The sequence below is a fragment of the Lipotes vexillifer genome, unplaced genomic scaffold, assembly GCF_000442215.2.
Source record: "Lipotes vexillifer unplaced genomic scaffold, Lipotes_vexillifer_v1.1 scaffold892, whole genome shotgun sequence".
In the NCBI taxonomy this organism is placed as follows: Eukaryota; Metazoa; Chordata; class Mammalia; order Artiodactyla; family Lipotidae; genus Lipotes; species Lipotes vexillifer.
Genome location: NW_006786445.1, coordinates 102,668 through 119,233, shown reverse-complemented (window position 1 = coordinate 119,233; position 16,566 = coordinate 102,668). Strand labels below are relative to the sequence as shown.

The 16,566-nt window shown below is 54.9% G+C and overlaps 1 protein-coding gene across 2 annotated transcripts in view; it reads left to right on the top strand.

Moving 5' to 3' along the window:
- Positions 1-14,022, top strand: part of ABCC8 (ATP binding cassette subfamily C member 8) — a 76,689-nt gene extending 62,667 nt beyond the window's left edge. For both annotated transcript variants that reach the window (XM_007458781.1, XM_007458780.1), the window contains exons 24-39: positions 133-232; positions 460-701; positions 806-972; positions 2,082-2,151; positions 2,642-2,799; positions 4,490-4,582; positions 8,497-8,599; positions 9,142-9,255; positions 9,606-9,726; positions 9,877-10,007; positions 10,877-10,955; positions 11,162-11,270; positions 11,674-11,777; positions 12,564-12,697; positions 13,162-13,224; positions 13,779-14,022. In XM_007458781.1, coding sequence (XP_007458843.1) covers positions 133-232; positions 460-701; positions 806-972; positions 2,082-2,151; positions 2,642-2,799; positions 4,490-4,582; positions 8,497-8,599; positions 9,142-9,255; positions 9,606-9,726; positions 9,877-10,007; positions 10,877-10,955; positions 11,162-11,270; positions 11,674-11,777; positions 12,564-12,697; positions 13,162-13,224; positions 13,779-13,916 — 1,926 coding nt within the window. In that variant the 3' untranslated portion in view covers positions 13,917-14,022. The remainder of the gene's footprint in view (positions 1-132; positions 233-459; positions 702-805; positions 973-2,081; positions 2,152-2,641; positions 2,800-4,489; positions 4,583-8,496; positions 8,600-9,141; positions 9,256-9,605; positions 9,727-9,876; positions 10,008-10,876; positions 10,956-11,161; positions 11,271-11,673; positions 11,778-12,563; positions 12,698-13,161; positions 13,225-13,778) is intronic.
- Positions 14,023-16,566: the final 2,544 nt, after the last annotated feature.

Sequence of the window (16,566 nt, the reverse complement as noted above, 5' to 3'; positions counted from 1 at the left end):
ATCTGGACCGTCCCTCAGGCAGGGGCAACCTGGAAACTGACACTGGACATCACCGGGGGTGGTTGCCCCCCTACCCTCCCTTTTCCCCTCTGCACAGCCCAAGGACATCGGCCAGACCCATCTGTCTTTCAGGAGACCACTGTGGAGCGAAAAGCCGCCGAGCCACCCCAGGGCCTGCCCCGGGCCATGTCCTCGAGAGATGGCCTCCTGCAGGATGAGGACGAAGAGGAAGGTACAGACAGTGGGACTGGAGTGAAATCATGGCCTGAGGTCTGGTCAACCATGAGGAGACTAAGGTTTGGGGTTCTGGGAGTGGGGAGATAGTGTGCCTCTGATGAAATCCCATCCCATCTGTGTGCCTCAGTCTTTCCATCTGTAAGTGGGGCTGACACCCCCCCCCGGTTCCCCTCAGAGGGGTGTGCAATGTGAAGCCACAGGGAGGGTTCTTGCGGCCTGCAGAGGAGGCGGCCGAGAGTGAGGAGGAGGACAACCTGTCGTCGGTGCTGCACCAGCGTGCCAAGATACCGTGGCGGGCCTGCACCAAGTACCTGTCCTCGGCTGGCATCCTGCTTCTCTCACTGCTCATCTTCTCCCAGCTGCTCAAGCACATGGTCTTGGTGGCCATTGACTACTGGCTGGCCAAGTGGACTGACAGCGCCCTGATCCTGAGCCCCATGTCCAGGAACTGCTCCCTCAGCCAGGTGTGGCCAGCAGCCCCAGTGCCAGGGCTGGGGTGGGGGGAGGGCTGAGCATGGACCCCACCCCCACCCCCACAGGACCCTGCCTCATTCTCTGCCAGGCCCAGGAGTGCTCCCTCGACCAGACCATCTACGCCATGGTGTTCACAGTGCTCTGCAGCCTGGGCATCGTGCTGTGCCTTGTCACATCCATCACAGTGGAGTGGACAGGGCTGAAGGTGGCCAAGAGGTTGCACTGCAGCCTGCTAAACCAGATCATTCTGGCTCCCATGAGGTAGGCCTCTCCCCTGGCTGTGCTAGGCTATGGGCAAGTCATTGTTCTCTGGGCCTCAGGTCTCCCATCAATAAAATGGGGATATACGATCTCTGTCACAGGTTTCTGGGGGTGACTCAAGGAGATGATGTGAGAAAAGTGCCCTCCTCGGTGCAGAAAGCAGAGGGAAACTGGCATGTACTCAGCCAGACATGGTGCTAGGAATCTTACATGGTTAGCTCATCTAATTATCACCACAGCCCTTCACAGCGAGTGTCTGCAGGCTCTGCGTAAATGTTAGTTTCCCCTCCCTAGTCAGGTACCACCCACGGTTCAGCTCTCACTTCCCCTGCCTCTCTCTCCGCCCGCAGCCATTCTGCAGGTTCTGACCCCAGGGACACACAGGGAAGCTGTTCTCATCCTCTGTAATGGGATGGATAAAACCCCCAAAGGCTGCTTGGTGCGAAAGAGGTTTAAAGCTGTCACAGACCAATTGGCTGGCTAACTCGGTTTACAAATACAGTAGGCAAACAGCTTATCTGGCCCCTCCTCAATGCCAGACCTCACCATCTGCACTTTTTACTTTTCAGCCTTGTGAGCACTCTGTGGCCCACAGACACGGCCTCCAGGTTTACTTACCCTCTATTTGTCCAGATCTGTGGTTCTGAAATCCTCTTGTTGGGGTTGTGCCGGTTCTGGGTCACAGCCCGAGTGCTGACAGCCGGAGTAGCCTTGCAGGGTCAGCCGGCCAACAAGCTGCCCCGGGGCCCTGTCCCCTCCCCACCCTGGGAGAGTTGTCCCTCTGGAGAGAATTCTGTGTCCCCAGGAGGACACAGAGGGAGTCCTGAGTGTGTCGGGCAGAGCGATAAGCAGAGAACGTTGGCAGAGGTCACACGTGGGCTGTAGGGTCAGAGAGGCTGGGGAGGGGCCAGCACTCCTTTGGGTGACCACCCAAATTCTCAGCGACACAGGCCAGATGTCTACAGACCTGCAAAGATGAATGCCCCTGGGAAAGCAGACCTGGGGATGACCCCATAGCCATTGAAACGAAAGAAATAACTGTCCTCCTTCAGTAAACAGGAAGGAAATCAGTAAACACATGAGTAACTGCTCCTCTGGTTACCTCTTAGGTTTTTCGAGACCACACCCCTTGGAAGCATCCTGAACAGGTTCTCATCCGATTGTAACACCATCGACCAGGTACACAGGACGGTGACGCATTTCCGCAGTTCAGAGAGGCCAGGCCCCCAGGAGCTTTTCCTGTCTGGCACTGGCTTCCCCAGATCAGAGCCTTGGGGTAGGAACCCAGTGGCCCCCATCTGATTATAATGCTGCCTCAGGACCTGGGGCCTCCCCTGGGAAACCCTCACAATAAGACTGAAGGAAACCACATCCCTTTGGCTTCCATCCAAGCCCACTCTGGCTCACAATAAGTTTCCAAGCATACTCTAAACCAAGGTGACTGATTTTGTGGAGAATATTCCTTTTGATTTAGCCTGTGTTCTTTATTTGCCATCTTACTAGATGGTGAAAAACAAAGCTCTAATTCCTGTTCTCAGGGAGCCTAGAGCGTAGCTGCAGGGGTAAGACATGTACCCGTAATAAAGGAAGAGAGCAAACTATGGCGCCAGGTAACACACTGAAGGTGATCAAATACCAAAACTCAGCTCCCTTTCTCACCCTCCTGCAGCACATCCCGGCCACGCTGGAGTGCCTGAGCCGCTCCACCCTGCTCTGTGTCTCCGCCCTGGCCGTCATCTCCTATGTCACACCTGTGTTCCTCGTGGCCCTCCTGCCCCTGGCCGTAGTGGGCTACTTCATCCAGAAGTACTTCCGGGTGGCATCCAGGTGACGGCAGCACTTGCCAGGGGGAGAGGGATGGGAAGTCCTTTGCAACAGGCACTTCAGCACTGTTATTAGAATCATCATCGTAAAAGCAGTAGAGGCGTGTCCCCCCAAACAATGGAAAATGGAAACATTCATGTTCCACTCTCCTAATCTAACCATCTGTCAGCACGCACACACTGCAGTTACTATTTGAACTATTTCCTTGGGTGATATGCTCAGGAATGGGATTGCTGGGTCAGGGGGTAGGCACGTCATTATGCCCTTCATTCGTTTTGCCAAAGTGCTTACCGGGAGGATTGTATGGTTCCAGTGTCCAGGCTGATGGCTGATGCATAAAATCAGAGGGCACCTGATGTGAGGGGTCTTATGGCAGCCAGACCTCCCAACCCACGTGGGCTAGAAGCCTGGACTTGAGGGAGCCTCTCACAGCCTTTTGCGTTGATCACATTCGCCTTCATGAGCCTTGGAGCCACGCATGACTCTTTCCTACTCAAAATTTTCTAAGAATGTTCTCTTGGAAGTTCTTTCTGGGAGTGATTCTGTTAAGCTCATAGATTCAAAGATTTGTAGGGACAATTTTTAAGAATCTTTAGGCCAGTGTGTCTCAAACTGCCAATCACAACCTATCAGTGGGTCATGAAATCAGTATCATAGATCACAACCCGTAACTTTTTTAATGAAATAGAATAGAAGACATCAGACTGTATTCACATAGTAACAGTAAGCTTTGCTTGATGAAACCTTTGTTTTGGTCATGTATGGGGGTGTGTGTGTACTGATTCGTGACACAAAATGTGTTTCTTACTGGGAGTTGTGGTCAGAAAGGTTAAGTACCTCTCTCAAGTACACAGAGTTTGTTAGAAATGAATCAAAACTCTGATTGGCTATGATAATAATAATTAAATTTAGATACATTTTGGCCACAATTACCTTGCCCACAAGGATCACGATTTGTATAAAAGGCTTTTTGCCTGGGTGATCCAGAATCCCCTGGTACCCACATGGAGCATAGTGCACTGATATTCACAAAATCACAGTGGCTTTTTAAACACCGTACAAGCTGATCTACAAGGTTCATTTCTTCTGCCAGAGAAACCACCCTGTTCCCCTGGCACCCACTCTGGCCCTGGGGACAGTTTGTCCAGGAAAGCTGCTTCCTGCATTCCCAAGCTGACCCCCTTGGCACTAATACACTTGTCAAGGTGCAGCTGTGGGGAGCAGGAACAATTCTGTTGCCATGGAAACCACTGGCCTTACCCTCTCCAGGAGCTCTTTAAATCCAAAGCCTGTGGTGGTTATCGGGGAGGGGACTGAAAGCGTGGAGTTTGGTCTTTCTGTTCCTTTGACTAGCTGTTCAAGTTTTTCACCTGTGAAAGGGAACTAACACTGCTGCAGAGTGAGGCGGTGCGGCAAAGCAAGTAGATAGATGCAGACGTGAGGTGGACGATGCCCAGGATAACAGTAACCATTCAGCATGCTCTGCTTAAGTATCTACATAAACGAGCTCATCCAGTCCTCACGACTGCTTGATGGGGTGGTACCCTTGTCTCCCCTCTTTACAGGTGAGAAACTGAGGCCTAGAGAGGTGAAGCTATTTGCCCACGCTGTAGTAGGAGGTGGAGCTAGGATTCAGACCCAGGCTGAGCCCTGAGCTGCCCTCTTAACCATTCGGCTCTGCTCCCCTGCACAGGGACCTGCAGCAGCTGGACGACACCACCCAGCTCCCGCTGCTCTCGCACTTTGCCGAAACCGTGGAAGGTCTCACCACCATCCGGGCCTTCAGGTACCAGATTCACCCTGGGTGGGTAGGGGTGTGGGGATGGAGCCAGGGTCACAGGTCATGAGATTCAATTCTCAGGGCTCTGCTTAGGAAAGCCCAGGATACATGTCTCCCAACCCCTCATCAGTCCCCAAGGCCAGTCCACCCAAGGTGTCAGGTCTAGTGGGCTCTAGCGGCATGATCCAGAGAGGAGAATCTCAGGCCTAGAGCCAAGCCCATGGCCTCTGTGAACTAAGGCAAAACATGAAAAGAGAAAAGGCTGGGACAATTCCTCACAAATCAATGCTGGAAAGGCCCTTACATGGTGTGGGCCAGCCCTGAGGCCATCTTTCATTGAGACTCTCCTGTGAGCCAAACACTATGCTGAGTACTTTACATGCCAGTCTCATTCATTCTGCACTGCAATCTGAAACGGAAAGCTTGATTATTCCCAGTTCTCAGATAAGGAAATCGAGGCTCTCTGTAAGGTCCCACAAAGTACAGATTTGAACCTTCTTGTTCATTCAACAAACATTTACTGAGTGTTCACCAAGCCCCACACCAGGCACTAAAAAGACAAAAATGAGTCAGATGAGCCCCTGCCCTGGAAGTATTTACAGTCCAGGCTTTGAGCAGGCCAGGACAAACCCATGTGACAAGTACTCTGAAAGAAAGGGGGACACAGGCTCTGGGAACATAGAAGGGAGGCAGTCATGGAAGGCTTCATTGAGGAGGTGTCATTAGTGCTAGGACTCAAAGAGGAGATAAGACTTCACCAGGCTGGAGGAACTCTCCCAAAACTTCAGTTTCAGTTCCTCCAAAACTCCCACCATCCTCTTGCCACTCTGAGTTGTGATGTTGGGCTTGACAGAAGCATCTGAGGCTGCCTTGGGAGTGGAGGGGGCTGTTGCTCCCCACCTCAGTCTCTGTCTGAAGTATTAGGGCATCTCTCCTCCAGATAGACAGGCCAGAGACCCCCTGACCCAGATACTGGGGCTCTGGTCTCTAAGCCTCACCCAGAGAATGACTCTAGGTTATTTTTAGCATGGCACAGCTGTGCGGGGCATGACAGTAACCATGTGACACCAGCCTTGTGTCCAGTAACCCTAGGGCTCAAGGGCCAGCCGACAGGGTCTGAGGAGGCCTGCCTGCATCTCCTCCCTCCAGCCCCCAAAGTCTAGCTGCTGCCCTGGGAGAGGTTCCCAGGCTCCTGGTACAGCACTGCAGCCCCAGTTCACTCTCTGGGGCATCTGGGGCCAATGGGAGGTCCTCTTTGGGGTCTTGTCCGAGTAAAGCAAAGCAAAGCAGAGCTCTGCCATGGCCTTGGCTCTGCTCCCTGGACATCCCCTGCCACTGTGCAAGCCTGTGCTGTCTTCCCCACAGAAACTCCCTGGAGCCTGGCATGACTCCAGGGTTTCCTTCCAGCCTCCTCCTCTTCTCAAACCTGAACTCCCCAGTTCCTTCACCTTCCAGACCCCTCAACACTCCTGGGCCAACCTCTACTCTAAGTTTCAGTGATGCTCCTCTTAGAATTGTTATCCTGGAGGCCTTTGGGCAGGGCCTGGGGCAGAGAGAGTGCGACTTTCCTAGAGTGGGCCAGACCCCTCAGTAGGATCTGAGTGTATGCCCACATCCTGCAACCAGCCTCAGACCAAGCCAGCGGTTAGCCAGAGAAACTGCTGCCTGGGAGGCCTCCCACACCCTGCACTGACATGGTCAATGAGTTTTAAATTTGAGTGAAGGACTTTTTAAATCATCCCTGAATGTGTTGAATTCATTGGCTTTTTGCCCAGAGGCCTGTCCTGCTGAGAGCTACCTAGCATTTATTGGTTGTACACTTCCCATGTGCCAAGTATGTGTGTGGGTTATTGCATTTAATCCTCATAAGAGCCTCATGACATAGGTAGGAGAAGCCACGCTGTACAGCTGAGGCTGAGTAACCAGCCCAAGGTCACACAGACAGTGAGAGCTGGTGCTGGGCTTGGAACCCAGGCCTGGCTGACCTTCCGGGTTTTTCTGGAGGCCCTGCTTTTTCCCAAGAAAAGTTTCAAGGGTGCCCAACACTGAATGGTTGCTTCAGTCCATGTAGGAACTATTACTATCCCCATTTTACTGGTGAGGAGACTGAGCCTTGGTCCTGAGGCACAGCCTGTAAGTAATAATGCTCAGACTCCAACCTGGGTCCACATGGCCCCAAAACTGGGGCTCTTTCCACATTCCTTACACCGTCATACACCTACCACAGAAGCTCCCATCTCACGCACACTCTCATGCACACCCACCCCTCAGGCCAGTCACACACCCCTCAGACTCCCCAGTCACTCACACATGCACTCACACATACATACATATCTTCAACACCCACTTACCCACACAAACCCTCAGACCAATGGTTTCACACTCCCCTCAGACGCATCACCCACACACACACACATCGACCCTGTGGCTGGGCGATCACACCCTCTCACAACTCAGAGACTTGCTTTGCTCTCCTCAGACACATGATTCAGACACAGGCCCTCCACCCAGAAAAAAATCGAAGCAGAACAAACAGCTTCTGGGAGTGAAAAGCAAATGCCCACGAGATCCATCTTGAGTTCTTCTGAGTCCCCTCAGTTGTTTCCCTGAGACCATATGCTGAGAGAGCTTTCATTCATTCTTTCATTCACCATCAAACAAGTACACCTGCCCCCTTCTCTAGGCCTGGCGCAAAGTCTGAAGGGGTGGCCAAGGAGAGCGACACCAGGAGCCCAGGCTTGTCAGAGAGAAGAGGCAGATCCATACAAAGTAACACAAGGGAGAACGTGATGAGGGCACAAGGGCAGGAAAGAAGCCTCCAGAGTTCCTTGTACAGAGAGGTCCCATCTATCTTAGAGGGTCAGGGAAGGTTCATTCGTTTGACAAATATTTATTGACAGTGCCAGGTGCTGGGGATACATTAGTGACCAAAACAAACATGGTCTCCATCCTCATGGAGTTTACAGTCTAGTGAGGGAGATGGACACTAAACAGCTAGAGAAATTAACATATGAGCAGAGGTTATGAAACAAACAGGCTGCAGAGATGGAGAAAAATAGGCCAGGAAAGGCCACTCTGAGGAGGTGCCACTTAAGGTAAAGCCTGAAAGTGGAGAGGGGTCAGCCTTGGGAAGAGCAGAGGAGAAAGCATTCCAGGCAGAGGGAACAGCATGTTCAAAGGCCGTGGGGTGGGGAAGAACTTGGCATTGTCACAAAACTGAAAGAAGGCAAGTAAAGCAATAAATTACTTTACTGTAATTTCTGTGTCTGCAACACAGTGAGCAAGGGAATTTGTGGCATGGAAGGAGGTGGGTGAGGTTGGCAGGAGCTGGCTCACACAGGCTTCTGGCAAGGAGGTTGTTCTTTATCCTAAAAGTCATTCATATTCTTAGCAGGGGAGAGATAGGATGCAATTTATGACTTAGAAAGATTATGCTGGCTGCTGTGTGGAGGGTAGACTGTAGGGAGATAGCAGGTAGACCTATCAGGAAGCTGATACAATAGTCCAAGTGAGTTTGCAGTGGGCAGGAAGCAGGCCAGAGGCAGGCAGAGGCCAGGGCTATTTTGGAGAAAGAAATAGGAGGACTGAGGGGTTAGATGTGAATCCCGATGATTCCTGGGTTTCCAGCCTGAGCGCCTGGGTGGGTGGAGGTGCGCTTTATTGTAACAGGGAAGCCCTGCAGAGGAGAGCAGGTCTTGGGGTGAAAACAAGCGTTTGAAGGAGGTGGCACCTTTGACAGGTTTGAATAAGCAGGAGGGAGCTGGGAAGGAGTTCCAGGAAGGAATGGCATCCATAAGGTGGCAGAGGTGGCATGTCTGGGGGCTGCTGAGGCCCAGGCAGCCCCCTCTGCAGGCGAGGAAAGTCCCGGGGGCTACATGGACCAAGATTATTCCCCCTCACCCTCCCCATTCTCCCTCCAGGTACGAGGCCCGGTTCCAGCAGAAGCTCCTTGAATACACGGACTCCAACAACATCGCCTCCCTCTTCCTCACGGCCGCCAACAGGTGGCTCGAAGTTCGCATGGCAAGTGGCCCCCAGCTCCCCGCACCCCCGGGATGGGGGGTTCTGATAGGGCTGTGCAGCCAGAGCAAGGGCCAAACAGGGACCGGAGGGTGGGAAGAGAGGACGGATACCGGCCTGGTGTGCATTCGGGGTGGGCACCGAGCCCTCCTGCTTCTCCCAACTCTGCTGGTCCTCCCGGTGTCTGACCTGAGCCCTCTCTTCCTTATATCACTGCCTGGAGGCTTGTGTGTCTGAGGTGTGTGCCAAGAGCGAGAACAGTTGTGTGTTTAGCTGTGACAGGTGTGTCTGAAGTGGGTCATATGACAGGTGTGGGCCAGCTGGTGAGGCATGCGTGCTGGGCTTGGGGGCGGGGGGGAGCAGAGCTGTGTGCATACGTTGTCTACTGGGGCTCCAGCCTTCACAGCCTCCTGTGTGTCTGATGATGTGTTGCGGGGCTGGGGTTGAGTCTCGGCTGAGCTGCTCTGTGCCCTGAAGGGAGTGAGGGGTAAGGGTGCTGTGCCTTCAACCCCTGAGGGTCCAGGCCAGCTCCACTCCCTCTGCAGGAGTACATTGGTGCATGTGTGGTCCTCATCGCGGCCGTGACCTCCATCTCCAACTCCCTGCACAGGGAGCTCTCTGCTGGCCTGGTGGGCCTGGGCCTTACCTATGCCTTAATGGTGAGTGGCAGCAGGTGGGGCAGGGGAGGAGTCAGACACCAGCCCCTGGGGAAGCCCAGGACACCTTCCCTGACTGAGACGCTCCCAAGCCTTACCTCAAGCTATACCCAGTCTGATGCCAGAGGGACCATGTGGACAGGAGGGCTTACTGCAGGTCCCTGCCCCTTCACCCAGGCCTGGGCCCCAGGTGGGGGTGGGTGAGGATCCACACTCACTGTAACCTCCATGGAGGGCCCCCTGGACAGTCAGCGGTGGGCAGCAAAAGGCATCCTCCACTGTAAGAAGAGCCATCCCGGTGGCCAGGGACAGGATCAAGTGATCACTAACTGTGAACGGCTTGCTCCCCACAGGTGTCCAACTACCTCAATTGGATGGTAAGGAACCTGGCGGACATGGAGCTCCAGCTGGGGGCCGTGAAACGCATCCACGGGCTCCTGAAAACTGAAGCGGAGCGCTACGAGGGGCTGCTGGGTGAGGGGCGCGGGAGGACTTCTGGGGAGAGGGCCCAGCGTGGATGTGTGTTTGGGTTGAGGGGGACACGAGGAGCCTGGGGGTAGCAGGGCATGCCTGGATACCAGCTGTGGCCCACACCTGGCAGCTGACCCCCAGCCCGGCCCCCAGCACCATCGCTGATCCCGAAGAACTGGCCAGACCAAGGGAAAATCCAGATCCAGAACCTGAGTGTGCGCTACGACAGCTCCCTGAAGCCGGTGCTGAAGCATGTCAACGCCCTCATCTCCCCAGGACAGAAGGTCAGTGGAGCAGAGAGGGCAGAGGGCTGGACCGCCTCACAGAGTCACCTCCTGGCCCTCAGGGCCCGCCAGGCCTCACACCCATTCAGACCCCCAGTCTCCCAGGCCCGGGCCTCTCGCCTTCTCTTCCTGCTGCCCTCACTCACCCACCAAGGAGATGGACAGGACACCCCAGACTCCCCTCACTCAGAGGGGCTTTGTCAGGGCCCCCCACAAATGGTTAGGGGCTCTCCCAGGACACTGTACCCTGAACTTCAGAGCAGGGTCCTGGGGCAGAGAGTGAGGCCCTGTCCTGGGGAGGGAGTTCCTGTCTGGCACTCTGATCCGCCTCTGACTGACTCCCCCCTCTCTCCCCCTCTGCTCCGACGCTGCCCCTCTCCTCCTGTCTCTTTGTCTCTGTCTCTCTCACTCTGTCATTGTCTGTGGCTGTCTGTCTCACTATCTCTGACCTTTAGATGTACCTCTGTCCCTGCCTCTCTTATCCTTCTATATCACCACCTCTGTCTCCGTATCGGATGCGATGGGGTGAGAGACGACTCCAGTTTAAGGTGGGGTACATCCTGCACACTACGCTCAGCCACCCCTGTGCCCTCCCACCACACCCAGGCACATAGAGAGACACCCGTGTCCCCAGCTCCTGCAGTCAGACATCTGCAGTCATGTGCCACACCCAGCCAGACAAGTAGGAGCCCCCTCTGGATCCACTGCAGGAAACAGGCCCAAACCTGGGCCCAACCCTAGCTAAAGAGATGCTGGTCAGAACACCAGGACGAGAAGAGATGCTGGGGCTTCCCACGCCTGCACAGCCCAGCACTAGAGGCTCCCAGACACCCCAGGTGCCCACAGCATACCTGCTCCTCTCTTTCCAGATTGGGATCTGCGGCCGCACAGGCAGTGGGAAGTCCTCCTTCTCTCTTGCCTTCTTCCGCATGGTGGACATGTTCGAAGGTGAGCTGTATGACGGGCACCCCTCATGTACCCACAGCCACCAGATGGGACCTCAGTCCTGGGTATGGTCAGACGTCACAGGAGGCCCAGCCATCACTGCCTTCCCCCGCATCCTCGTTGGGACCCATGTTGCAGGCAGACCCTGTCGCCAGTGCCACCGTCTCCCCGCTCCTTGGTGCCCCACCTGTGACACTGTCTGCATGCAGGGCGCATCATCATCGATGGCATCGACATCGCCAAACTGCCGCTGCACACCCTGCGCTCGCGCCTCTCCATCATCCTGCAGGACCCTGTCCTCTTCAGTGGCACCATCCGGTGAGCCCCCTGACCCCCGCCACCAGGCCCACCCCAGCCCCAGGCCCCGCTCCGCTCCTCCAGATCTGGGGCATAGAGAGGAAGGGGTGGACGAGCCTCCCTGGGCAAGCAGCCCTGCTCTAGCTCTGGGCACGAAGGGCTGGCACGGGTTCTTTAAAGCTGCACCCTCATGCCTTTCTCTTTTCCGTTAGGCCTAGGCGCTGGTAGGGGTCCCCCAACCCTCAAGCCTGGGATGCTTTCCTCCACCCACTGCCAGCACCTTGCTGCCCCCTCCCAGCCAGGCCCCCAAGTCAATCAGTTCCCACTCACTGCTCCCTTCACCAGCCTCACCCTCTGCGCGTCCCCTGGGAATAGAGCCAGGCCCCTGCTCCCCTCTCTCAGGGCTTTGTGTGTCACCCTCCAGATTTAACCTGGACCCAGAGAAGAAGTGCTCTGACAGCACACTGTGGGAGGCCCTGGAGATAGCCCAGTTGAAGCTGGTGGTGAAGGCGCTGCCAGGAGGCCTCGGTAACTACCCCTGGCCGAGCACAGGCCGGGTACTAAAGGACGCTTGTAAGGGCTGGGAAGGGACAACTCACACCCGTGTCTTAGCTTTGCCCAGAGTTTAGAGTCTGGGGTCTGGCAGGATCCCAGAGACCATTAAGTTCTACTTCTCACTATATAGGAGCTCAGAGATGTCAAGTGATTTGTCCTAGGTCACACAACTGGTCAGTCAGGATCTGGCCTCTCCTACGGGGCACAGGGGTGCAGTAAGGAGACAGAGCTTGCAAGTCCCCGATACCATGATGGTATATTCGGCCCTGCCCTCCGCATCCACCTGCCTGCCCAGCTCTGCCCTGAGGGAGGAGAGAACTGACTGGAACTCACAGGCACAGGTCACTCATCAAGGCCACTGGGAAGACTGTGTCCCCACCCCGGGGCCCAGCAGAACCTTGGTGTATCTGTTGAAACCCCTGGGACAGTGGGGGCCGGCCAAGCCTTGACTTCAGAAAATCACCCCACCAAGGCCCATACACATGCAGGACGGACACACTCTGTGCTGATGCCCCTCCCAGAACTGCCCAGGGCCACAGCCGTGCATAACTCCAGGGAGCGCTCTTCTCTTTATAACTCTAGCAGATGGCATCCGTGTTGTGTAAGGTGCAGACACCCTGTGCACACCTGTACTCATGACACACACCTACATATTTACCCCTGTACACACATTTCCTGAAACCCCAAGCCACTCCATCCACTAAACTCACAATGCAGAATTAACTCAGCCCTGCGCCCCCTTCCTGGGGCTGTTTTCAGATGCCATCATCACAGAAGGTGGGGAAAACTTCAGCCAGGGCCAGAGGCAGCTGTTCTGCTTGGCCCGGGCCTTTGTGAGGAAGACCAGCATCTTCATCATGGACGAAGCCACGGCTTCCATCGACATGGCCACGGTCGGTGCTGGGCACACCCATGGGGTGGGGGTCTTGGAGAGGGTTTTCTGGGGTGTTAGGGAGAAGGTTGCACAAAGTAGTCCTGAAACTCAAGTTGCCTTTAACATCAAGAGTCATATGAAGCAGAAAAGGCGAAGGGCTCGGGGACCCTGATTCCAGCTAGTCTTAAGGCTGGAATATAACACACATACACACAAGCTGCACACGGACTCACAAATTTCACCCCCATCCCCACAACCCAGCACACCCAGACACACTCACAGCACACACACATGCACACAGCTGAGCTCCCAACAGGCGGAACCCAGCCCCTGAACACTGGGAACCTGGTTGGTCCTATGGGGACTAGAGCCAGAGGGAGGGGGTGGGGCTAGGGTTGGGGTCAGATGGAAGCTGGGCCAGAAGCCAGGCCAGACCCCACCCACTGGGCAGGTGAGCCAACAGTTGCTGCTCCGACCTGGCAGGAAAACATCCTCCAGAAGGTGGTGATGACGGCCTTCGCAGACCGCACTGTGGTCACCATAGCGGTAAGGGGCCCATGATGGGGTGCAGTGGGGACACCCAGAGAGACAGCTGGCCTCCTGAGGCTGTCATCAGTGGGCAGCTTCTGGGCTCACCTGCGCCTGGTAATCAAGAGAGGACCCTGTGGCAGTGCAGGGCAAGGAGTCTGGCGGGCTTGCAGGGAGCCTGGATTGCAGGATTTGGGGTGTAGGAGAGTTTGTGCCTGCACTTCCCTCAGACCTCCCCTCTTTCTCCAGGTTCCAAGGTCTGCTCCTGTCCCAAGGCCCTGTGAGCTAGGCTAGGGTTACTTCTCCAGAGCAAATGGGAGATGGGGGCGTTGGGAGAATCTCTGAGTCTTGAAGCCTGGAGGTGGGGCAGAGCTGAGACCTGGTGAGGGGGAGGGTGGCATTAGCAGATGGAGGGTTTGGAGTTACAGCCACCCCCGGGGAAAGGGCAGTCACCGCAGAGATAAGACATTCTGGCCACATGCCTCCTCCTCCAAGCTGCAGGAGGGATGCCTCAGCTGCCCCAGCCCGGCCCCCACCCCACACACCCTGACAGCCCCTCCTGCCCCGCCCAGCACCGCGTGCACACCATCCTGAGTGCAGACCTGGTGATCGTCCTGAAGCGCGGCGCCATCCTTGAGTTCGACAAGCCAGAGAAGCTGCTCAGCCAGAAGGACAGCGTCTTCGCCTCTTTTGTCCGTGCAGACAAGTGACCTACCAGAGCCCAAGTGCCATCCCATGCCCCACCCTGCCCCCACCTCCCGCCTGGGTTCTCTAACTGTAAAATCACTTGTAAATAAAGAGACTGGTTATTTCCTACCAGAGGCCGTGGGTCTGGTGGGCAGGGACTGGGGTGGACCGTGGGTCCCATGGAAGCAGTCTGACTTTAGCATCAGGCAGACCTGACGAAGCTCTGTGAGTGTAGGCAAAAGCACGTTTCCTCATCTGTGACATGAGGGCTGTCTTAGTCTGCTAGGTTGTATTCGTCTGCTGTAACAAAATACCACAGCCTGGGTGGCTTAAACAGCAGAAATTTATTGCTGGCAGTGCTGGAGGCTGGAAGTCCAAGATCAAAGTGTCGCAGGCTTGGTTTCTCCTGAGGCCTCTCTCCTCGGTTCCAGACAGCCACCTTCTAGCTGCGTCCTCATGCAGCCTTTCCTCTGTGTGCACACCCCTTTTATCTCTCTCTCTCCTTATTAGGATACTAGACATATTGGATGAGCCTGCTCTCCTATGACCTCATTTAAACTAAATTACCTCTTCACTGGCCCTATCACATTGCAGGGGCTCCAATATATGAATTTTGGGGGGAATGCAATTCAGTCCATAACAGAGTTATAGTATTTTTGTGATTATCTCATCAGATAAGGTAGCAGATCTGCATATATCTTGGTCCCTTTTCCTTCTCAGTTTAATTCTTGGATTAAAACTGTGGGTCCCCAGGTACCCCGGATTAGCATTATTTCCATTGCAAATGACAGAAACCCAACTCAAAGTGGCTTAAACAGTGGAATTTATTATCCTATGTGATTGAGAAGACCAGGAGGTTACTACTTGAAGCACGGCTAGATCCAGGTGTTTGACATCAGGGGTGATGAATTCCATCTTCCTCTCCCTCCCCCATGACAGATGGCCACTAGCACCTCCAGCTTACATCCTACCCCTCTGAAAAAGAGAGGGGCCTGAATCACATGTCCCCATCTCCATCCCACACATAGGGACATTCAGAAGTGGGAGAAGGGTGGCCCTTCAGAGAGAAAGCACAGTACATATGCCATAAGTCAGCCAGGTAGTGACTGGGACATACTGGGGCCCAGACGCTGGGAAGACTAAAGAACAGCTGTCCTCAGACTCCCCGTGCATCATGAGACACGAGTGTATACCTGTCCCACCAAGAAAGGAAGGTGCTTGTTTGCGTATCATTTTATTATCATTTACACGTTGCCTTCAGTACCGGCTGTACCAGGCCCTTGGGGTGCAGACCCAGGAGTCTTGGGCCTTCATCCTTGTTGTATGCAAGGGGGTCAGAGTCATACAGTGCAAAGAAAATCCACCAGTCATTGGAGAGGGGTCCAGCACAGACCTCCTTCCAGGAGCCAGAGGAGCTCAGGAAAGGAGAGCTCTGTGAGGCCTGGCAGGCTGCCTGGGAGAGGCAGGATTTAAGTTGGGCATGGGAAGGGTGGGAATTAGATAAGCAGAAAGCTAGAGAAAAGGGCCCATGAAGGGGAGGGGGAATAAGATCAGAGAGCCTTGAACGCCAGGACAAGGAGTCTGGGACATGCCTACGCACAAAAGGGAAGTGGAGAAGGTTTCTGAATGCGAAAGGGACCTGACAAGTGCAGTGTTTGGGGGAGATGAGTATGAGGAGGTGCAGGATGGAGCAGAGCAGGAGGCTGAGCCCTTTTGGTGGGGGGCTCGCCTTCCTGGCAAGCGAGGCCTCAGGGTCACGGTGTGAGGCAAGTCCTAGCCTTTCCAGCTCTGAGATGCCTCTGGGGGCCCAGCACTCCCTCCACCACTGGGCCTCCCAGGAGCAGAGCCTAAGGAGGGAAAAGAGGATTCCCACCCCCCATGCCTACGACCAGCCAAGGGATTAAAGGGAAGTAGCAAGGGCACGGGGGCACGTCACAGCTCACACTGAAGTCTTGCAGAGATGCCTAAGGCCATCCTAGCCCAAATTCCTCTATAGCACCCCTGATGGTGTGCCAGCCTCGATTTGGATACCCCATAGATGAGGGTAATCTCTGGTAATTAGAAATGACTCTTCCATACGTGAAATCAAAGCCTGCCTCTGTTCCACTCAGTGTCTATACTGGTTTATACTTTGGACCACACAAAATAGTCCATCCTCCTTGGACCCCAGGGGTTTCTGCGATAGTATCTGAACTCCCTGGGAAGACTCTCGAAGGTTCCTTTTCTGATGGCTGAGCAGCCGTAGTTGCCCCAGAGTTTTCCTGTGTAACTCTGTCTCCTTGAGCTGCCCTCTCCGCTCACCCTATTTTCCTTTACCCACCCTAAGCACTGCATCTCTGGCAGTATAGCCCAAGATCTACCATGAGTAGTAGAGGGGGCCCGAGCCACAGGACAATCCTAGGTTGATGCCTGCAGTAGAAACACCACTCCTCTTCAGGCCAAGAGCTTAGGACCCCCAGTGCCCAAGCTAGCCCTGACACAGCTCCTCAGGCTGCAGGTGTAAGGAGGTGTAAAGCAAGTGCCAGTAGCTCAAACCCCCTTTAAAATGCAGGGGTGGGGGCTTCCCTGGTGGCGCAGTGGTTAAGAATCTGCCCGCCAATGCAGGGGACACGGGTTGGAGCCCTGGTCCGGGAAGATCCCACATGCCGCGGAGCAACTAAGCCCGTGTGCCAC